Source organism: Varanus komodoensis, unplaced genomic scaffold (genome assembly GCF_004798865.1).
Source record: "Varanus komodoensis strain SLA01 unplaced genomic scaffold, ASM479886v1 scaffold6_2, whole genome shotgun sequence".
In the NCBI taxonomy this organism is placed as follows: Eukaryota; Metazoa; Chordata; class Lepidosauria; order Squamata; family Varanidae; genus Varanus; species Varanus komodoensis.
In genome coordinates, this window is record NW_025336346.1 from 21,134,947 (window position 1) to 21,158,633 (window position 23,687).

Genomic DNA, 23,687 nt, shown 5'->3' on the forward strand with positions numbered 1-23,687 from the left:
TATTTAGTGGGATTCTGTATATTCTGGATGACAACTTTCTGCAGCTCCAGGCAGCATGGCCCTTGTACTGGGGCCGTGAGAGTTATAGTCCAAAATATTCAAAGGCCCTTGCAATTCCACAAATACATTGATTCTGATGGTGCCCAAAATCTCTGGATTTTAATCAGGTTGCCTGCAGCTATTAGCAAGCTTCTGCATGAACCTCAAGATCCCATTTCTTTGAGGCTCTTTCCAAATCAATCTTTGCAGGAGGAGAACCATCATTCATTTTGCTCGCTAGGCGACACAAGGCACAGCAACGGATCCTTCAAGTGCTAAATATTGTTATTTTTACAGCACACTTTCAGGATTTCCGCTATTGATTTCAGCGTTCTTTTTCTCTTCAACCGTCTGGTGTCATAGAAAGAATTGCTTTCTGAAATGAATGGGCTATTTTATACCTACAGGTGAAGAGCCTTTTGTGTTGTTTTATTGCAGGAGAAATCACTCTACCTTTGCCAGGGGTAGAAAGAGATTTTGCCACTCTGTTCTTTGCGTAAAAGATGTTGAAAATAAAGAATAATGCATCACCCCTCTACCTCCCTTTATTTCTCAAGCAGGATGTCAGACCATAGTGAAAATTAATTTTATGGGCTGGAGACAGAAAGTGGTTTCTATAAAGAAAAAGGGAAATCCCCAGGAAAAAAGGAGGAATTCCCAAATAATGCCTCTCACTGTTTGATCCCAGTTGTACTATGGCAGGCCCGTGGAAGGTTTGGTCTCCCTAACCTGCGCTGTGGAATTTCCCCACCTGGACTGCAGAGACCATGAAGTGGCGCAAACTATCAGCAAAACATGCACATGTGAGACCAGCAATCACATTAATGATCACAAGAGATACTGGGAAGATGGGATGTGGTGGATCACCTGGATTTTTGCAGCATCTAGAAAAGAGATTTTACACTGGAATTAATCTATTCGTGGATTTAACCCCCATTCAGCAAACAGTTTGGCTCTGAGACCAGTTTCACTTTGACAAGTTCAACTTGCCTCTAAAACTTGGGTCCAACTTTGAATCTCAGTTTGGAAAACCAAATCTTCATGCCTCCCGCTGACTTTCATTAAAAATCAATGCCTCTCTTTTGGGCCAGAATTAGAAGAAATCTACAGTCCAAGTGGTCCCTTATAAGGAGATGATGCCTTTCAAAACTCAGGAAAATAGGTGCTGGGGGATTGTGTTCTACACACCTTCAAATTATTATTCTTACAAAAACCAACTTCCAATAATATTTTAATTTCTGTGCAGAACTAGACGAAATGTGCAGGGATTCCTGCCCCTTTTGAGGGGATCAAACCTGCCTTGTTTCAGATGAATAGGTGCAGGGAGCTCAACAGCCTTTACAGTTTGGTGGGTTTGAAAAAATGTACATATTTCCCTACCTTTTGGGAGCGGGGTAGGAAGGGCAGTCATGCACACAGCACAACATAGGCATGGTCCTAGTTAAGAGACCTGTGAAATTTCAGAAGGTTAGGTACAGTGTGTTTTGTGGGAGAACATCGTTAAACTTCCGGGGGTGGGGGGAGTGGCAAGTGATCGTGCTTGTTGTTTCTTGATCACTTGAATATAAATAATATATATCACAGAGGGTTACAGATCAGAACCATTCAGAATGTTAGGAGAGGTGCAGGGGCTGGACCAAGGAAGGCAGCCTTGGGGCTGCGGGAGCACCTGGCGATTTGAGGCACTGTCCTGGACACATCATAAAGGAAGAGTAACCTCCAGGGAACCTGAATCGAAAGCTTTAAAACTTATTTGGATACATTGACACAGAGAAACCCATTCTATAGAAAACACTTTTTTCTCCCCTTCTGTCAGCCAACTCATTACCCCATCTGTTCCCTCGCTCTTCCCTCTCCCTCTCTCACCCATTTACACACAAGTTCTCCCATTGTCCATCTGCTTTTTCCTTTCTCCCCATTCCCGTGTCCGCCTTATTCTCAGCAAAGAAGGTGGAAGGATCCAGAGACTTGTGCGGCCACCAAGAATTGTATCCGGGGACCATGTTGCCTACCCCAAGCTAGGAAGTTCCAATGAATGAAAGACAGTTTAAGATTTTGCTGTCTTTTGCTCAATTGATAAAGACAAGTCATAGAAAGTGCAGTATGATAGGGTGGATGATATATGTGTGGCATACAGTCCTGATAAAACCATTCATGGTGATTAGAAACATTTTCCCCTCTCCCCATCCCTCCTTACATGGGCAGGTTGGTGAGAAATGCAGTTTTGGAGAAGCATTGTCTGTCTCCCAGTGTCTGTGTGAATCCTGTCTCTTCAGCAGTGTTGAGTCTCTGATTTGGTCTGCTCAGAGGGGGTCCACTTCAGTCTGGACATTTCCCAAATCTGCCTGAATCAGATTTAATTTGGGATGTAGCTTAATCTGAAGGCAGTCCCAGTCTGCATTCATGCATAAACCATTCCCATGTCTTCACCAGTTGATTGATTGGGTGTTTTTCAAGATTCTCAGTGGATTATAGGAATTAAACCATCTGGTCCCTTTGGCAATATACTCTGATAAAAAGTAGACAGGGCCTACTGAACAATCTTTAATATGTACCTTAAAATCCCTTTTTATTGAAACCATTTCCTTTTCTTACATCATATTCGTGAAGTTAGTGTATGCCTGAAATCTTTGTTGCCCTTATTATACATAGCAAAGATGTCCTGCAACTTGACAATCCATCAGACATTTTCAACTTGAGTTCCAGAGAATGTTATTCAACACTAGCAACATTGCACACCTTGACAAAGGACTTTTCTACACAAGGCATTTATTATGCTCTTGTCATTCTCTGCTCATGGCTGTTGAGGGGTTCTGTAGATGAAGTAATGCCACTCAATTTTCAAAACTAGCCCTCTCAGCAAGGTTTTTCAGGTCAGGGAAAAATGCAGCCTGTGATTGTGAAAGAAAGAGTCATTTCCTCTTGTACATTGGTGGTATTGCACTGTGCTACAGTGACACCTACAGGTTATGTAGCAGAAGAACAGGAAATGAAACAGTGCTTGGATCTCAGTTCTTTGATGAAACTAAAAGCAGATGTAGACAATATTGTAGAAACGCTCATAGACATTTAAAAATCACATATATCTTGCCTATTTTACATAAATAAAAGTAAAGTCTTGCCTACTTTACATAAATAGGCCAACAACCAGCATTAATTAATAATTTCTACTTGCTCAGAGTTGATGCCATGTATTAAAGTGAACGCTGGGGAAATATTTATTTTTAAGGTAGATGCTGCTACGTTGGCCCACACTACTGTAGCCCCCAGGGAGTTGGATCCAGAGACATTGGTTTTTAATGAGAGTCAGTGGGAGGTGTGAAGATTTGGTTTTCCAAACTGAAATTCAGATTTGGATCCAAGCTGAAGAGCAAGTTGAACTGGTTGAAGTGAAACTGGTCTCAAAGCCAAGCTGTTTGCTGAATGGGGGTTCAACCAAATCTTGTGCCTTGTATAGAAGCACAAAGCTTTCACACAAGATCCTTTTCTTGATAGAAACCTGCAGCTTAACACAGTGGCCAAGCTGGGCCTAAAGCAGGGCACTCTCTGAGTTGCTTTCAGATATGTGTCACGTTATGTTTTGCACTAGTTGTTCCCTGCCTGTGCGCCATTCAAATGAACGAATTTCCTCTTGGACATGTCCCTGTCCTGTGCCCAAGCCAGAGACAAACCCTGCAGTAGGTTTGGATGAGAAGAAAACTCTCAGTTTTGTCCATTACAAAGAGGACAATTTCTTGTTAGGATTCCAGAGGAAAGGGCTGTGTCAGTCGCAACAGATGGGACTAGTGTAATTAAAAGCAGGCCTTGAAGTTCCCGCAACGCTGTCAAAAAGACAGAATCCCACAAGTGGGCCTGTTGGGCCCCGCCAGTCTGCACAGGGCTCTCGGGCAGCTGTCCAGGCACACTGTGCCACCAGTCCTCCTCCTGGGTCAGCTGTACAAACACCGCTTTCTCTCCCTCACCAAACATTCAGTTCCTAACTCGTTTTGATTAACAGTTGGATCCAAATTTTGTCATATTTGGAGTGGATCCACTGGAATTGGTGAGACTTTAGTCAGCCATGACTTATTTGTCCTGTTTATTTAAATGGGGCTTCTAAGTTTGACTAAATCTGGACCAGCTATTGAATTCTTAGTGTTTACAAGTCAGAAATACAACTTGGATATTGGCAAACACAAATCAAATCAATTGTAGGATTTAAAGATCAGATGGCACAATAAAGCACGTATGTATTGATATTAACTGTCCTGGAATTATTTTAAAAAGAATTTGTTGAGTATTAAGACATTTTTTCTATTGGAATTGTAACATGTTATTGTATTTATCAAGATGTATTTGTATTTTACAATATGCAGTAAAATTATTCTCGGAAAGACTGTGCAATTTACCAAGCTCCCCCACTGCCCCATTTGACTTCATTGGAGTAGCCACTTTCCACTTGTTTATAGTAGGAATTGTTCTTCCGAAGTGGATCATGGGAGTTGCAACACACGTTTTTGCATTTAAATGCAGCTGGAACCAGGCAGTTCTGCTTCCATCCTCAACTATATGCAGATGTTTGACCATGAAAGAAAGAAAAAAAAAACACACAGAGATTTTCTAGCCTAATATAGTCATTCAGGATATTTGTTATGGCAGTAAGATGGGGAAGAAGTCAAGTGTTCACAGGAGAGATTGTGGTAGACTTGTGGGATGCTTCAGCTGAGGGTTTCTGACATCTGGAAGGTTCCTCCCTCCCTCCCCCAAATTAACATGCCGTGCCTGATGGCAGTGCCATTTCAGGAATCCTGGAAATTCCTAGAAGAGTTCCGGCTTCTCCAGGCCCCCCCCCCCCCCCACAGCCACCGCTTCAGCAGCCATTCTCTCTTCCAGGGAAGTACTCTGAAGGAGCCTAGGAAGAGAACTCCCAGCATTCTTTCCCCACAGAGCAACTCCCAGGATTCCTTGGAAGGAGTCATGACAGCTACACTGGTATTACACCACTGTAGTGCTGGACTGTAAACATCCCATTAGAGGTACTGACTGCTTCCTCTGCCCCTTCCCAACATGCCAGCCTTTGCACTGCACTCATCTCAACTCTGGCTTTGCATCCATTTCATCTGTGTTTCAGCTGTAGGTGCTGGATGCAGGATCTGCCCTCCATGACGGGAAGGGCCTTCCTCATGGGAGCTGCTTCCACTTTACTTTCAGCCACGCCACATACAGCACAGCTCATCTTACTCCAAAGGGACCCAAAGCCACTTTGGAGCCTCGTCAGAGGTCTGGAGAGACTGTGGAGGGAAGGATGGGGCAAGAAAGTCTGCTTCTGTTGGCCAAGCTGCAGATGTCAAAGCTGGATCCAACCCAAGATGTAGTCTGACTGCAGGTTGCTCCTTACCGAGTCTTTGGGAAGGGCCAGTAAAAACCACACCCCAAACAAAACATTTACAAGGCTTTCAAATATATACACAAGGGGTTTACTTGTGTATTTTCATTGTGCCTCTTCTGCTCCAAAGCAATCTTGCCATTTCTTTGATGACAAGATTAAAAATGTGGGAGCCAAAATTATACGCCTTTTTAGGAAGGGACACCTCCCTCACCTCAAGCTGCTGATGTGCCTGAATGAGACGGAGTCTTACCTTTCTTGATCTTTTATTGAGAAACAAAAGTGATAAGATAACATAAAATGCTGTGTGCCAAGTCTTGATTATCTCACTAATATAGGGCAAGGACACAAAACTGTAGAAGTGCTAACAATTTTTACATTTTATTTTGTGGGTGTATGTTTCTGTAAACCATACAAACAGTCATCCTATTTGAAACTGTAAAACAAAACATGAGGGAGAGAAAGAAAGTTCAGCCCACCTTGACCCCGAAGCCGAGGGCATGGTGGAAAGGGAAACTCGGATCTCCCTGGTCTTTCCCTGCATGGGGCCCCCTTAAGCAAAGCTCCCTCTCTGTGCCAGGAAGAGCCTCAGCAGATCCCCTTGCTCCCCAGAGAGCAGGGAAGGCCATGGCATGGGCTTCCCCTGGTGTGGAATTCTGAAAGCAGGGCAGATCCGCTCTTCCCTGCACATCGTTCCGATGGACACCGAGTGGCATCAGGAATAGGGAAAACCCGTCCTTAGCGCTGGCTAAAATTTCAGTATTTGCTGTATTAAGCTGATTGTCTTCATTTTAAAGGAAGCGTTCATGATGCCCGCAATTGGGGCTGGTCATTATCACTGGGTGTTCAAGCGCAAACACGCTCGTATTCTGCACGTGGCTTTGAACAGGGTGCTGGCATGGGGTGATGGCGAGGCTGACGAAGGCCACAGTCAACTTAGCCTTCCTGCACAGCACTCAGATCTTTCTCTGCATCAGTTCTGTTCAGAGTAGAGTGTTGCCATTTCACTGCCACACCAGGGAGGCGTGTGTAAGCACTGGTGCAGGGTCAGTTTGGCTATCTCAGGGCAGGAGGCGGTGGTGGGGAATTCCTATTGTGGATCAGTCAGAGATGGTGAGGAACAGGACAAAGGAGATACTTGCTTTGCTCTTTCCCCTCCATCACACACACGACATGGCACTCTGCTTTTCCAAGGTTTTACAAATGGGTAAATATGTTTGCAAACATGCAAGTGGCCAATGACAGACTAGCCAGAAAATCCAGTTTTGCCTCTTCTATGTTTCCTCCTTGGCTTCCAATAGCATTCCCTTGTCCTTCCACCCATTCCTAATGTACACTTCATTTCTGCTACTACAAAATGGTTGCTATCTCAACAGTTTGAGAATTCTGCAAACAAAACCAAACCAAACCAAACTAAACCCCCAACCCCACAAATTAAGGATAAGCAATTGAGGGCTGAGAATCTTAATACAAAGCACATGAATTGCTCTCCATGCCAGTACCCTGCATGAGACATCATGAAGCAGAATATACGCTATTGTAGTGCGAAGTTTTGGTTTCCCTTGTTCACAGATGTTTTTGGTATACAGTGTGAATAGCTCTGGACATAATTCTCTCCCTCTCCTTCTCCGTGGGGGCATATAGAAGACAGACAGACAATAAAATGCATTCTTTGATTGCCAGCAGATGCCTGGCAGAGACAGTGCAACATCCTCATCTAGGACATAATCTAAACCCCACTGGGATCAGTGAATAACCTCCCATTAACACCAATGGACTCTTTTCAGATCAGGCTGTGGCAATAACACTTCCTAACCAATGGAAAGGCAACACGGAGCAGAGTGTTTTGCAACCCCTTGCACTGTGGACACTTCAAAAGCTGCAGCCCGTGTGGATGTGGTTTCATCGATAGCTATCTTTCAAACTTCACAGCAATGCAGTGTTGAGATCAAAGGGGAGGGCTATCCAATCCATTCCAGTTTAAGGAACTGGATGTCCTTTCAGTACCCTGTTGGACCGTGTCAAAAGCACCATAGTGAGTTTGCTTGTCAGAGCAGCAGGTGGGTCGAGGTTGAAGCAGCTGCCAGCTTCAGTTGCCTGCCTTCAATTTCAACCCGTTGAGCAGCCAAACAAAGTGGAAGCAGAGTGCCAGGAACCCCGTGCCCAGGAGGTCCCCCAGAGCAGTGAGGTAGGGGATGGAATAATTGTCAGGATCCAGGCCCTTTCTCCACATCAGCCGCACGATAAGGTCAGCCATGTACAGCAGGATCCCCACCTAGGAGCAAAGAAAGGCACGGCATCACCAGCGTGCAAAACAGCCGCGGGGCATTTGCGGACGACAGGGCAGCGAGCGTGGAGGGGGTTCATTTCGGTGACCGGGTGCGTGTGTGTGCGAGAGAGAAGGAGGGCAAATGGATGAACCTGCGATTCTGAGGCTCCCCAGCATTTTGGCCGCCACCCTCATCCGTCCCCAGTGCACGCACGTGTGCGCGCGCGCGCACACACACACACACACTCTCTCTCTCTCTCTCTCTCTGCTGCAATTAAAGGCAGCCGGACTGAGGACAGAAAGTGCTGCCTTCAACCCGTCTGGACGGTGCAACAAACCCTGAAGGCGGCCTGAGGGTGCAGCTCCGGTTGCTGCTGGGAGCAGAGGAAGGGGGAAGACGGTGGCCAGCAGCCCCCACAACGCTGGGGACCAGTGCAGCCTCCACCAGCATCGAAGAAAAGCGATGTGGAGGGAGACCAGGAAACCTTGCACCCCACCCCCAACCTCTCTTCAGTTCGAAGCTCCATTAACACTGAAACAAAAACACCACCACCACCATTTGGCTCAGCGCTAAAAATATTATAGCCAAAGTAAGGTAATCAACTGTGTTTTTTATGACATAGGAGAAAGGACTGATGGTGCCCTGCAGAGGATGAAATGGATCTTGTGTTCCAGGTGGAAAAGGCAATGTTCTGTAGCGTTTTACAGCTCTGCATCAGCTTTCATTTGAAATATGTATAAAAGTATTAAGACTGCAAGTGAATGTTGCCAGTTCAGAAAGCCGAATGAGACCGGCATCGGAATGGTGGCCCCATGTTGGTAGAAATAATGGCACAACACCGGCACCGCTCCGACCAGTGGCTGATCACGTCCCAGAGACCCATTTCCCACGGAAGAATCAGCTTCTGGTTACCTGCATGAGAGCAGCCATCAGGTAAAATGCCACAAAAGTGAAGGTGAGGACTGTGTGGCCACCCTGAAGGAGATGAATGGTGCAGAGGAACAGCAGGTGTCCTGGCACCACCAGCAGGATGAGGACGCGAGCGGACTTTGAATTTACCCCTGCAGAGGATGAAAAGCAAGGATGACAGAGTCACCGTGGTGCACGCTGGCGGGAGCAAGACACGAGTCGTCTCGAAATGCCCCAGCATCGATGGGTGGCAATTACATGTTTAGTGACTTTGGCTGCCAATTAAATCCTGGGAGGTTGCAAGGCGTCCGAAGGACCTGCTGCTGAATACAGAATGCTCTAACAGAAGGAATGAGAGGCAGGAGCGACAGGTGGGGTGCAAGAGGGAAAGGTGGGCAGGGTGAGGGCGTGTGACAGGCGGGGGAGTCAGTGAGTGACAGAAGCGGAGATGGAAAGCGACAGGGAGGGAAGTGAGGGAAGAAAGGGGAGAGACAAGTAGAGAGGGAGAGGGAGGAGGGGCTATGGGGGGCAGCTGTTGAACTGGGAAGCACATGAGGGCATTGGAGCTATGACTTCTTATCTGCACTGAAGGATTATGTTTTCTGGAAGTCATTTTCCATCAATTAGTAGCTGTGTCAATAAATCTTAATCTGTGTTGTCTTGTGGTTGCCCAGGTGCTACCTTTGATAACTGGAGTGCAAATCCCATCAGAGTTGAGAGATGCAGCCCGGCACATTTGAAGGGACAGAGAAGAGTCTTGCTGCGCTCCGTCACTCGGCCGCTGCAGGGGAGTGGCAGTAGCTCAGTCTGGCTAAGGTCACGAGTCTTCGGGCGTCGTCCTGGGACAGGAGGGCATGGGAATCTGCGGGGTTCAGGGGGTCGGCCGAGTGACTTACTCAGCCACTTCCCGTAGGGTGCCTGGGTCAGGGCCTTGTAGAGGACCCCTGGATCATCATGGCCACTTGGAGCAGTTTCCCATGAGGCCTTTCCTTACATGGAAAGCTGCCCTATACAAGCTGTCGGGACTGGAAGCATCAAAACCAGGTGCAGCACGGGGGGCTGAGGGACGCTTTTGCTCTACATGAGCTTCTCTCGATACATTGAGATGCAACCACAAAGGCTACCGCCACCTGCTGTACCTCTCCATGTTCAGTCACATAACTTCCTTAACTTAATTAACTTCATAGTTAATTCTGGTAAGTCAATCAGAGTGACAAATAATCTTGCTTGGTTATCCAAGGGAAAATATATTATGTGTGAAGCATTTAACAGCTAATTCTTGCCCTGGTTTAAAGAGCATTCTTCCTTCATGCATCCATCCACTAAAGTGAGGAGGTTCGCATGACTGAGTTTGGCATCAGGTTTTAAACTTTCTCACAGTGACTCTGATGCAGCTCTGGGGAACTGTGGGAATTTAAAATGGTGACTGAACCTACCTGGAGGCCTCTGTCAAGTAAGGCTGCCTGGGCACACCAAAGGGTGACAGGGCAACCCAGAGGGCACTTTGCCAAGGACTCTGTCAAAGCCAGAACCAGGCCTGAGCCGGGACACTGTGGATTTTGATCATATCAACTTTTAAGACTGTGGAAGTTGCTGCGGCTAAAATCTGTGGATGCCCAGATCATCCCATTGTTCATGAAAATACATAGACGGACAGACACAGCTGAAAGTGACACGTGAATCATGGCATTCTGGAGCTCACTGTCCGAGGAAAATGGCATTCTTACCGTTCCGATAAGCACTGTACAGGTCTCACCCATGCTGCTACTCAAAGGCCCAAGATGACATCTGCAGGCTTCAAAGCCCAGATGTCTTCCTTATCTTGAAGGATTAAGATCACTCGGACGCATTCCTGTTTGTGAACGCTCCTTGAGCTTTCTTTGCACCATTCCTCAAATGGCCCATCTCCGCTAAAATTCGGAAAGGATCTGAGAAAGGAGCTTTTGCAAAGAAGCACAAGTCCAGATATGGGACTATGATGTTATAGCTCAAGCAAATGGCTACCCTCTCTACACACACACGCCAGCAGAGAAGGTTGCATGGAAACCAACTTTTACGATGCATTCCCAACCATGTGGACTTGGAATTATGTTCTCCCGGAGGAACTCTTTCTGAAGAGGACAGGAAGAGAGTCACATCCACCCCGTCACCTGCTTTAGACCACCACGCATGAAATTCCTTCCCTGCCACCCACCCTGGTGTGTGTGTGTCTGTGTCCGTGTGTGAGAGCTAACTGGGGCTTCTCTCCCCTTGCAAAAATTAGCCAACACTGATCTGTGCTTAATTAAGCATCTGAGGAGATGCTTTTGCAATAAAACAAACGAAAAAAGGGAGGCACAGATGGGATGGGATTTGGATTTCACTTGCGTTGTCCTAACCCCCCGGAAGCCAACAGAAGGATGCTTATTTATTTACAAGTGCAACATGCACCTGAATGGCGCAGCACGAAGCACTCCAGTGCAGGATGCCCCTGCCCACCCCTCTGCCCCATTTTTTCATTTCGTCCTGAAACACGCCATCCCCGTTGCACACGCCCATTGTCACGGGCCTGCCTGGGGGCTTTCCCCCTCCTTAAGCCTGCCATATTGCTGAGCTCGGTTTTGCTTTTGTCCTAAAGACTCTTCGTACTTCTGCAGTCTTTGGAGTTTCCTTAAGCCTGCAGATTCTTCTCTCTTGTACTTCACAAATAGCAACATTTTGGCTCCATAAGAATTCACACCCAAGAGAATGAGTGCTATTAGTTTGAAATTGTATTGTGTCCTTCAGTTGCTGGAGAAAAACATACAGGTTTCATATGGATTTCTCACTGTAACTTCTTGTTTAGCCCTGTCCTTCATCAATACTCCTCCCCTGTGGGAAGGCCAGTCCCCAAACTCTATTCAGTAAAGTGCTGCCTAGCTGGTATTTAAATGTAAGAATGACCAAGGCCAGTGCCCAAGAGCAGTTTCCTACCTGAAGTGAAGAAGGTGGTGCATGGATTAGGCCAGTGCTGCCTCAGCTTGTGTGGCAGGACTCCAGGCATGCTCCAGAAGTGCAGAAATGTGGAGATGCGACTAGCTTGGATGGCCACCAAATTGCCACCGACCCCTGCAAAGCCCAAGCGCAAAACACACAGACATTAGCCTTTGGAGCCAAGAATGGCGAGGCTTCTGATGGCTTTGTCCAGGGACCACTGGGAGGAAAGAGGTCACTGCACAACGAGTGAGATGATTCAGTGAAGAGGGCACATGGTCCCAGTCCTTGGCACCGGTTATGATTTGGGCAGCAACCTTCTGAGTGATCTTCTAGGACAGCCGCAGGCAGGTCCCACACTCCCTGAAAGAACTAATCTTAAGACCACACTCTCACTTACACCACTTCTACTTGTGTGCTGAACACATCTCTCGGCCTTTCTCGCACGCATGCCTATAGCAGCCCCAGGCATTCTTTCTTGCTTTGGGCCTACTTCAATCTCCCTTCCCACCACATTTGCATTACACTGCACCACTTTTTGGAACACTGCTGAAGAGCATGAGAAGTCTCATAACAGGACAGAGCAAAGAGGTCCCCCAGTGAACGCCTCTGTTTTGGCATCTGATAACAGCATTAGTCTTCTTCTATCCCTGACATAAATTAGCTGCCATATAACCTCTGGCAAGAACGGATCTCTTCTCCAGGAAGGCTTGGGCTTAGGCCCTTCGCTGCAGATCCAACAGCTGCTTTCAATTCTGTTTCTCAGAAATAAACAAAGCTGGGAGACTCTTTCATTATTACCAAATTTTAAAGATGAAGGCAACACAGGCGGAATCAGCTCTGTCCATGTTGGGCACACGTAGGAGGCAGTTGCAGTCTTCTAAACATGATTTATTTTTGGCCAAGCAGAGGAATCGCCTCTCACATGCAACCAACAAATTAGCTCTATGGATGTTACTGCATGACATATACGTGGCTCCCGCGTTCCTTTAAGTGCTCCCTTGTGTTGACCACGTCAACATGGGTGGAGAGAAGCCTCTATTAAGCATCTTTGGGATGTTCTCTTTATGTGGGTGCTAAGCTAAAACGGGGTTAAGTCTTTATTCTTGTATGTATGTGTGTACATATTTATTTACTTTTAAAAAAATCATACCTTATACCCACAATTATTTGCATCAACCTTTTTTGTTTAATCCCTACATTTTGAGATCCTGACTAGTTTGCATATAATGCTAGTCCATGGTTTGTTTAATTCCATGGATGGCTGAATTCTGAGCTATTGTGATGTGTGAACACAACCATGCTAACGTACCATGGTTTCTTAATCATGAACTATCCAGAAAGAGAACCCGAGGTCTGCTCTTGTGTCTTAAACTCTTGAGTTAGTTAAATCATGGGTTCTCATTATGTATCAAACCAGAATGGCGAGTTGCTTGTGTGTTGTTTCAACAGGTTAAAGAAGGTAGACAGGAATGCTTAAAAAACCCACGCACTCTACATGCGAGAACTACAGTGCAGCAAAGGTATTTGAGGCAAAAGTTGGAAGTGGACAAAGGAGGGACACAACCCTGCAACTGAAAAAATAAAGGGTGGTTTCTTGGATCATCTGCCAGACTAACCTGAGTAGGGCAACAATCCTTGGGTTGAGCATAGGATAAATAAACCATGGGCCAGCCATATGTACAAACCAGTGCACAGTGTGCCACAGTTTAAAACACCAGAAATCCCATGTGCAGTGACACTTGGAGTTGCTCGTGCCCATTTCCAGAGCCTGTACACAATTGTTCAGGAATGTGCAGTTTTCTGTTGGGAATCGTCCTTTTAGGAACAGAAAGGTGGCCCACTTAGTATCGTGCTCCTCTCTGGCAGCAGCTCTCCAGGCCTTGTGAGAGAAGAGGGCCCTGACCTGGGCCCTTCTGCATACAAAGCATTGAGCGACGCCCCCCTCCCTCCCCATGGCAAATGAAAGACATTGGGAAGAGACCTAATGATTAAATCTGCCAATTTCTTGAACCCTCAACGGCTGAATTACATGCCACAGCTTTTTGAATCAGGGCTCATTTCCCTTACAAAATGACCTACAAAATGGGGATCCCTTCCTGAGTCCTCAGCAAGGAGGGAGAAAACATATCTCATTTGTAGCCTCCAAACTCCTCTATGAACATGGAAGTCCAAAGAAAAAAGAAAGATCAGCCTACCATTGATCACGGGGGTGAAAACAGCCATGCCTTCAAAGTTTGGGTTCGTGATGGTTTTGTCCAAGATAAGCCCCCCAAGGCTGTTTCAGAAAAGAAAACAAGCATTTACAGTGTAAGCTTATTGCCCATCCATTCGTCCTTTTTGCCAACGCACTGAAAGCATCGCTAAGTTCCAGTCTCTTCTGCTCACAAGTCTATCTGCAATCATATCTGCTTCTCATTCCGACCTGTATTGTAAATGGAAATTCTGGCATCACCGGTGCAGGCAGATTTACCAAGCAAGCCAAGAGTTCAGTTCTGTCCCCAGAGAGGGAAAATTGGAAGGGAAATACGTGAAATTGCATATTGAGAGGGATTTAATACTGAGAACAAAATAAAAGAAGAGCTTGATTGGATCAGCCCAAGGACTTGTCTGGTCCAACAGTCTGTCCCCACAGTGGCCAAGCAGACGCCCATTCAAAGTCCACCAGAAGGACATGGAGGCAGGTGCACCCTCACAGGTACCACAAGGAACTGGTACCGAGGGCATGCTGCCACCGCCGATGCTGCTGGAGCGAACAGCTAGCCGCTGTGGCTAGTAGTCTTGGGCAGCTGCCTTCTCTACAAACGTGGCCAGTCCCTTTCGGAAGCCATTCACGTCAGCAGCCAGCGCTGCAACCTGAGGTGCAGCAAGATGTGGTGTGCATGGGCAAGGGATTGAGCACTTGAGGAACACTGGAAACATTTCACAAGGATGACAGAACAAACACGGCTGCGATTCTGTTTCACAGCCTCTTATTTTCAGTGATGTGGAATATACACAGCCATCTGCTTCAATTATTCCAGGGGCCCTGTTTATTCAAGGGCTCAAAATATTCTGGAGGGATTAAATCCGTTGCCTGCTTTTATGAAGTGGATCTTTAAAATGAAATGAAGTTTAAAAAGCTGGAGGACATTTAAAAGCTTGAATATATTTCATCAGACCAAATTTCAGTACAGTAAGAACTGAGACTTTGGAGGGTGCTCTCAGAGTAAAATAAAGAACAAGTAAAACCACCGGCCGTGATAGGCATGCACACAAACCTGATGTTGCCAGGTGCAAGAGAATCATATACTTATGTGCGTCTCTCTCCGTGTGTGCCTGTCATAAACTTGCACGCACACACATTGGGTTGGACCGAGCATCACGGCTCCTCTTGTGGCCTCCCCCCCCCGCCCGCCATCCAAATCTCCCCTGGAGGGTGCACCACCCCATGCAAAGGGAATCACCTGCTAATGGCCATTGCGATGATGACTGGTTGCCATCCAGACTTCAAGACTTCAGCAATGGGAGGGCTCTGTCTGGCAATCGCTATCCACAGAGGAATCATAAGGATGAAGGTGGCACAGATCAAGGGTGAAAGGTAGTGCATATCTGCCGAGGAAAAGGAGAACGCAGTTTGACAATGAACCTTCAACTCCGTGAGACTACAGAAGGCAAGATCTGGTGTGGCACAGCACAGCGGGACCCAGGGGATCCAGGTTCTAGTCACCACTCAGTCATGAAGCTCATTGGGACAGTTGCTGACACTCAACCTGTCCTACTTGTTGGGGTTGTTGTGAAGATAAAACGGAGAGAGGGCAGAAAACTGCATAAGCCATCCTTGGTTCCTTGCAATAGGAAAAAAGGCAGGCTATAAATGTAGGAATAATCATCGTGTTCCCACGTTGAGGACCAGAGCATCCCACTTTCTCAGATGAAAGGACAACTGGAATGATGAGTCCCCAAGCCTGCTTGCTCTCAGAATGGTACCATATGGGCCCCTTTCTTGCATCACCAGCATCTGCTACCAACTAGCAGGCACAGACGATATGGAAGACGTACTGGGTGCTAGAATGGAAGATGCTGGACTTCAGCAAGAACAACTCTTGCGGTAGATCGAGGCAGGAGGGAAGTGCCGAAGACAGAGGTGCTCAGCCTTTCTCAGCCTGAGGGCTGGATCCCAAGTCAGAGCAACTCTTGGGGGCCATGAGCAAGCACTGGGCACGGCATTCCAGACTTTCAGATGGGGAAACGACTGCACAAAAGCTGTGAGGCCGTCAAACCATTGGAGGAAAGGGGGCACAGCAGTCCAGGGAAACCTGGGGGCCAGACCAAGCACTCCAGGAGGCTGGATTTAGCCCAGAATGAATGGACTGTATTCACTACAAGATTCATATTCTTTTCCATTCAGGAGGATCTATGCGGTCAGTGCAAGCATCAATATGATGGCAAGGCATATAGAAGCATAAAGGTGAAATCCTATGCATATTTAGCCAGAAAAAAGTCCTGTAACTCCATTAGGCCCCGCACAGCTTGGGGAATGACAGGAGTTATAAGTCAGTTTTTCTGGCTAAACATGCCTAAGATTTTACCCCAAAGTAGCCAATTCGATTATAGCACAGGCAGCTATAAAGCAACAGAGCTGAATAAGGCCAAAAAGACCACCGTTAGCTATCTGTTATCCCAAATGCATGGATTCATGTGGTAAAAGGTGGTCTTTCTGGCCCAATGTTTTCAATGGCACTTAAGCATGACCAACTTTACTAGGATTAGGGTCAGTATGTTTTCTTGCTCCATTTTTATACAAATAACACCCCAGAGTATATTAATCGGATTTGCAACTAATCTTTAAATAGAAGCTCCTTTATCAGGCTGGCAAGAGAGAGTTGGCTAAAGTAGAATTACCTGAAGGTGGAAAATTAAAAAACTGTAAATGAACAGAGCATGCTCTTAGGGGATAATGGGACAAGCTCATTACTCCATCTGAGCGGTAATTGTGTGATCGTCAAGGGCCCAGCATCTAAAAGCAGCTTATTAATTGGTGGAGAGGAAACTTGATACAACTGAAGGAAGCCAAGGGGCTGCAAAAAGAGGAATGCACACAGTCTCATGTTTGAAAAGCGGGACAGAGGAGAGCAACGAGCTGAACGCCCAAGGTTTCTGTGCTGGAGGAAACAGTAGATTAGTTGCCCATAACAAAACTAGAGCCTCTTTCAATAACCAATAACTCCTAACTAAGCAGTAGTGTTGAAAAAAGGCAACCCTGGGGTTCATGTTGGAACATCTCCAGAGAGCAACTAAGGAAAATGTGATGGCCTCCTTCACCTCGACTACAGCCATTAGGCAAGGCAGGAAGTGAGGCCAGAAAACTGCCTCCAGGCCCCTCCTGTAAAATCGGGGTCAGTCCAGGGAGAGGACCTTGATGGCCAAGCATTCCTGACACTGTCTGGATATTTCAGCACACATAAGTTTTCTTACCCATCTTGACCTATTCTGGAATTTAAAAAAGGGTTTTAGGAGGAGTGATCTGGGCTTCATAAATGTCTCTTTGTGGGATTTTCAATCTGAATGATAATCGAACCATTGGAAAATGACTTTTACAGATGTGGAGCCCTAACAACAGATTTTTATATATGTTTTATTGAAATTTTAATATAATTTATATTGGATTTTTAATGTTTATATTAATTTATGAAGTTTCCCCATCCCTGGTCTAGATCTAGCCTGAAGGAATCTAGAATTTATCTAGCATATACAATAGTCTGTAAGTGTCAACAGTGTTACTGTTAAATTGCATTATGGCCATTCTCTTTCTTTTACTTTGTGATATTGACTGTAGTAATATAAATAATTTAATCCTTTCTGGAATGAGGATTGCTCTTTTGTCTCATGTTGTGTGGTTCCAGCCATCAAAGGATCCAGACTGTATTTGAGGCCATGTCAAGGGAACTAAAGGGATCCCATTTCCCCTTAGCATGAACAAGTGCCTTCTGTTCTTTTCTTCCTTCCTTCCTTCCTTCCTTCCTTCCTTCCTTCCTTCCTTCCTTCCTCCCCTTCCCCTTCCCCTTCCTTCCTTCCTTCCTTCCTTCCTTCCTTCCTTCCTTCCTTCCTTCCTTCCTTCTTTCTGAAAATCTATAACCTTGAATTGACTCCTAGAAGGACTGGGAACTTTAGAAAAGAGGGAGAGAGAATGCTGTGCTAAGTGAAAACAAGGATGAGTCAGAAGCAGAAGGAAGCAAGCTTCAGAAACACCTTTGAGCAATGGGGAGGGTGCCAGGCCTTTTGATATGCCAAGCAATCTTTCTCAGAGGGCTTTCCATCTGCTCTTTGTAAGGAGACCAAAGCTGGGCCAGTCACGACACATTTTGCAGGTAATGGGGCAGATGACGCATTCTTGAAATGTGCCTTTCATTTATTTCTTTCTCCTTCCAGAGAAGATGCTGCAGAAGCCTTGGGCTAGAAGTCTGAAGTTATCAAAGCCTCGAGTCACAAAAGTGGCATTAATCACAAGGATGTCAACCAAAAAAGGAATACGGCCTCCTCTGGGGGAGGCAGGATGGAACTGCAGCAGCCTGCACAATCGCACCTCAGGTGATGCAGGGTGGGGAGTGTGCTGTCAACACAATGGCAACATCAGGAGGAGATGAATGTCTCTTTGCTCTCAGCTTGATTTAGTACCTGGAGGTCAGGAAAGGGAAACGTTTGATCCAGATCAACACCAGCAGTTTCTTTGCTCACAGAGGGCCAGAATTATTTAGGCGTCCAGCGTCAGACTCTAACAGGGAATAGGGATTGCTTGGGGATTCACCAGATGCTACTTTTTACACCACAAGTAGGACACCCTCTCCTGCATTATTAGAGTCCCAGGGAAATCCTTGATCTTTCGCCTTCATTATTTTACATTTTCACATAATACATAAGTCTACTGCACAAGAACTCAGCCTGCTCCCTATTTCCCTCACAACAGCCCTGTAAGGTTGGAAAAAATGAAGGGCCCACCATCATCACCTTCACACCTGAGTTTCCCTGGTCCTATTCAAGTATCATCTCTACTATACCACATCAGGTTCGTTGGTTTCTGATGTGAAAAACAGAAGAACTGGAAAGGTAAAATGATGTCACCCTGCCTGACAGGGATGTGGCAAGTTTGCTGTCTCAGGAAATTAGCAGAATGCAGAAAACCAGTCAACAGTCTGCATGATCTGCTCTTAATTTGCCACTTTTGCTTGGACTGCTATTGCTATTTATCTCCAAGGGAAACATGCTTAAGAGATTGAAAATAAAATGCAAGCCAAAATCTAGTTCCATTCCCAAGCTCTTTTAGGTCATCACTGGGATAATTTTCTTCACAATTTCCAAGCTTCAGTGAAGATGTGCATCAGATTAAACCTGCCTCATAAAAAGTGACTTTTGCACTGGCTTGTAACACGTCACTTCAATCATGCAGGCAAATTATTTCTTAGATTGGAAGCTTCCATGTGGAGGAAGCAAAAGACAAGGCATAATTTGGATACCAGTTATTCTGCCATACAGAATCCAAAGCAAAGAGGCCTGGGCTCCTGTACCTTTAATAGCACTTGGGAGGAGAGGAAAGTTGGCCAAGGTGCAGCTTCCCCCTGCACCCCTCTGCCCAAACCTGCCAAAATCCCCTTGTCCTAACAACTCATAAGGCACAGGAAGCTCTACTTCTATCTAGCCAGCCTGCTTTGGGCACAGGAATGGCCTGGAGTCTAGATCAGGGGGCCCTCCAGGTACGTGTTTCCTCCAGGTCCAGAGACAGTGGGGAGAATGAGCAGGAGGGAACTGTTGCATCATGTCCTGATTGTGAGATTCTTGTGGGCAGCTGGCTGGCCGTGATGTGAACAGAATACTGGACCAAATGAGCCCTTGTTTGCATAGAATGATAAAATAGTAGGGTCGGAAGAAGTCAAGGAGGCCATCCGGTCCAATCCCCAGCAGGTGCAGGACGCCAAGTCACACCATCCCACTCAGGTGACTGTCCAGTTTCAACTTGATTGTGTCTGGTGTGGGAGAGCCCACCACCTCTCCTGGCAGCTGGTTCCACTGTCGTATTGCTCTGACAGTGCCGAAGTTTTTCCTGATGCCTAGCCTGAATCTGGTGTGCTGCAGTTTAAATCTGCTGTTCCGTGTTCAGCACTCGGGGATGAGTAGAAAGAAGTCTTTCCTTCCTCTTTGTGACTGCCTCTGAGGTACTTGTAGAATGTTATCATATCTCCCTGCACTCTTCTCAAGGCTGAACATGCCCAGCTCTCTCAGCCTCTCATCATAGGGCTTAGTTTCCAGACCCTGGACCATCTTAGTTGCCCTCCTCTGAACCTTTTCTAGTTTTTCTGCATCTTTTTAAAATCTGGTAGCCCAGAACCAAATGCAGAATTCCAGATGAGGTCTGACAAGTGCTGAGTAAAGGGGAACTAGTACCTCTCTTGTCTTGGAAGTGATGACTCTGTTTATGCATCCCAAAATAGCATTTGCCCCTTTTGTGACTGCAGCATGTTGCTGGCTCATGTGTAGCTTGTTGTCTGCAACAACTCAAGGTCTTTTTCAGGGGTGTTGAGCCACATATTCCCCATCTTGTATGGATGCACTTGGTTTCTTCCCTCTAGGTGGAGAACTTGGCATTTGTCCCTGTGGAATTTCATTCTGCTGCTTTCTGCCCAGTGTTCTAGCTTGTCTAGGACACCCCGGATCTTTTTGTTGTCTTCTGGGGTGTTAGCTATTCCACCCGTTTTGTGGAAATCTGCAAATTTAATTATCATTCCCTGGACTTCCTCATCTAGATCATTAACGAAGATGTAGAAGAGCTCTGGTCCCAGGACTGCGCCCTGTGGCACCCCACTCATTACCTCTCTCCAGCTTGAGAAGCTGCCATTGATGAGCTCTCTCTCTGACTGATTTTGTAGCCAGCTGAGGATACACCTAATAGTAATCTGTCAAGCCCTCTTTTTTCTAGTTTATCAGGATGTTCTGGGGTACTTTGTTGAATTCTTTGTTAAAATATAGCTAAATCATGTTCACAGCATTTCCACTGTCCATCTGGGAGGTTACCCAGTCAAAAAATGGGAATAGGTTAGCTTGGTATGACTTATTCTTAAATCAATTCAGGCTTCTGTTCATCATTGCATTTTCCTCAAGGTGCTTGCAGACTGGTTTTTTAAATAATTTGCTCCACTATTTTCCCAGGGAATGAGGTTAGACTGACTGGTCTACAGTTCTCTGGCTGGGCTTTTCCCCCTTGTAGATGAGGACAACATCAGCTCTTCCCCAATTGTCCAGCTGTTTGACCCAGCATGGCTCTTCTTGTGTTGCTAGGTTACAACCCCACCCCCCAATCCCTGACCACTGTATGCTGATGAGACTGATGGGAATTAGAGTCACAAAAGATCTGGAGGACCACAGGTTCCCCACCCAATCTAGATCACTTGCACAGTCCCTGGAGCACAGGAGTTGTGAGACCAAGTTGCTTGTTCTAGCCATCGGTCTGAGTATTTTCAGGTCCCTAGAGCTGATTCTTGAGATGGATTCCCCTGCGCCAAGTTCTGTGAATTAGCTGCTTCAGAGCAACTGAAGGTTCCCCCTGCACTTTTCACCAGGCAAGGAGATTTTGATTCTGTTTGCAGATAATGCAAACATGTCCTGTTTACAATCCCAAACACAAACGTGTACAGGAGCCCTTTTAAAGAGATGCTCCCAAATTCCTGAATTTACTATCATGTCTGGAAAAGATCTATTTTTAAATATGCATTTTTTAAAAAAATATACACGTTCACAGTTTACTCAATGAATTTAAACATACTGAAAACATACACGCATAAATGCAGATTGTTCTGTTTCAAATGAGCTGAAAAGCAGGCTGAAAAGGAAAATGGAAGGGAGCCAAAAAGGGCTTCAAGGTGATTTTGAGTCCATTTCAAATGCACACACAGCTGGAAAATAAATGTGCATTTGAGCCTCAGCTTGAAAACAGATGGCCCCCCCATTCCCACTGAGCAGTGTGTCTCCCGCCCAACATCTTGACTATCTTAAGAAAAACTTGTCTGGGCAGTTTTGAAGATACCATCTCTGCAGCTTCTCCCAGTATCATACCCATGTATTTGAAGAGGGTGCTGCTGATGCCAGCCAGCAGGGAGAGAGTGATCAGGTCTCCGAGGCTCGCAGCGATAGGAGTGGCAACATTATCTGGGTTTATCCCCACCTTTCTCGCACTGAGGATGACACCAATCATCACCAGACCTGGGAGAGAGAGGAACAGGGGAGAGAATCAGACAAAAAGCAGCCTGGCAGAAGTCCACAGTATGTTCTCCAAATATTGAGACAAGTTCAACTGCTACTCCTGAAATAGTTCAGGATGAGGAACATTTTCCCCTGCTGTCCCAAAGCTCACACAGACAAGAGTGAGAAGTTTGGTTTAACTACAACTTGCATTTAACCTGGCATGGAAAGAGAGATGGAAAAGAGGAGCATTTGATTTGCTGGAAACTGGGATGCTCTGGGAGAGAAGCAATGGCTACTCGGAAAAGATGAAAGAAAAGAGTAGCAAGGGAGGCCCTCCTGGTGACTGGGAAGAAGCAGGGGAGGCTGTGAACATTTCTGTATGCATCCGTGTGTTGCCTCACCCTCGTTCCTGCTTTCCAAAACATAATCACTACACCAGTCAGGTACATATACCAGGAAGGGAGTGGGAGGATAAATTGGCTGACAAAGCATGCAAGGGCTCTGGAGGGAGAGGTCTCCATGCTCCCTGGGGAAGAATGCAGCAGGCCTGCGTCTGCCAAGGTAAACTGACACAGATAAATGGTTGTGAGCCGCCCCGAGGCTTCAGCAAATGGGGCGGCATAGAAGTCCCCCAAACAAACAAACAAACAAACAAATAAATAAGAGCCGCCCCGAGGCTTCAGCAAATGGGGCGGCATAGAAGTCCCCCAAATAAATAAATAAATAAATAAATAAATAAATAAATAAATAAATAAATAAATATCCACACATGCCATCAAAAGAGACTGGCCGTCACCTGATGATGACATTCCGCATTAGGCCTCAAGTTTGTAGTCAGTGCCTTGATGAACAGAAGAGTCCATGCAGCTTTCCAATACTGCAGAATCTTTTACGTACTGTGGCTTCAGCTTAACCACTTCTCCAACGCAGATGGTTCTCTTTAGAGCAGGGGTGGGCTGCCTGGATTCCAACATGTTTTGGACTACAGCTCCCATAACCCTAACCACTGGTCATGCTGGCTGGAGTTGATGGGAGTCCAGGACAACCTGAGGTCAACATGTTGCCTACTGCTCTAGTGTCTCCCTCTCCAGTACTGGGTTATGATAAAGGCTTGATGAAGGCCAGCAAGGAGCCTTGCTGACGGTGCAGTGCAGAAGGGCTGGGATAGTAAGACTGCTCTGCTTCCAGGAATATCTGACACTGAGAGGTGAGCTATGGGTGGAAGTGCCATTCCCTGCCATCCATCTCCAGCACCTGGTATTCAGAAGCACACAGAGATGCCTACCTGCCTTCCCAGCAAACAGATGTTCCTTGAAGAAATGGGGCAGTACTCTCTCTCCCTTTCACATCTACTCATGTCTTTGAAGGATACAAATGGTAGGAATTACTTGGTCTCTAAAACCATCCTGTCTTGCTAGCAGAGAAAGAAGCCGTCTATCATCTCAAGGCAGGCTTGCTCAATCTGCTGCCCTCTGGCACTGGACTGCGACTCCATGGGCTGCGCAGCTGGCTAGGCGATGCTGGGAGTTGTATCTAAGCTGTTTGGAGGGCATCTGATTGGGAATGCTGCCCCGAAACTCTGCCATCATTCCTCCCTGAGTCTCTGCAGCCACATTTCCAACTGCAAAGCATTCCCTCTTTTCGGAGAACTTACAGTGCTCCCTTGTGGAAAATCTGGAAACTTCTGCTTGAAACAGCAGAGATGCTTGGTTTGTGACTGCACTATGAACGAGTCTTTCAGGAATAAAATTACAATCCACGTTGCATAGAGAAGAAGAACATCTTGTTTTCAAAAGAAGCTAGTGAAGCTATTTCAGGACTGAAAGATGAATGCAGTAGTTATGACGGAATGTTCTCCAAGTGGGACAGGTGGATCCCAGGAGGATCAGTAGAAGGTGGGTCATGAAGTCTGGATGAAGTCCAGGAAAAACAAGATGCTC

At 46.2% G+C, this 23,687-nt stretch overlaps 1 protein-coding gene across 4 annotated transcripts in view; it reads right to left on the reverse strand.

Moving 5' to 3' along the window:
- Positions 1-5,653: 5,653 nt before the first annotated feature.
- Positions 5,654-23,687, reverse strand: part of SLC41A3 (solute carrier family 41 member 3) — a 40,995-nt gene continuing 22,961 nt past the window's right edge. For all 4 annotated transcript variants that reach the window (XM_044451226.1, XM_044451228.1, XM_044451227.1 and 1 more), the window contains 6 exons: positions 21,619-21,765; positions 14,982-15,126; positions 13,734-13,813; positions 11,536-11,670; positions 8,587-8,735; positions 5,654-7,679 (listed from right to left, as the gene is read on the reverse strand). In XM_044451226.1, the coding sequence (XP_044307161.1) occupies positions 7,494-7,679; positions 8,587-8,735; positions 11,536-11,670; positions 13,734-13,813; positions 14,982-15,126; positions 21,619-21,765 (842 nt within the window). In that variant the 3' untranslated portion in view covers positions 5,654-7,493. The remainder of the gene's footprint in view (positions 7,680-8,586; positions 8,736-11,535; positions 11,671-13,733; positions 13,814-14,981; positions 15,127-21,618; positions 21,766-23,687) is intronic.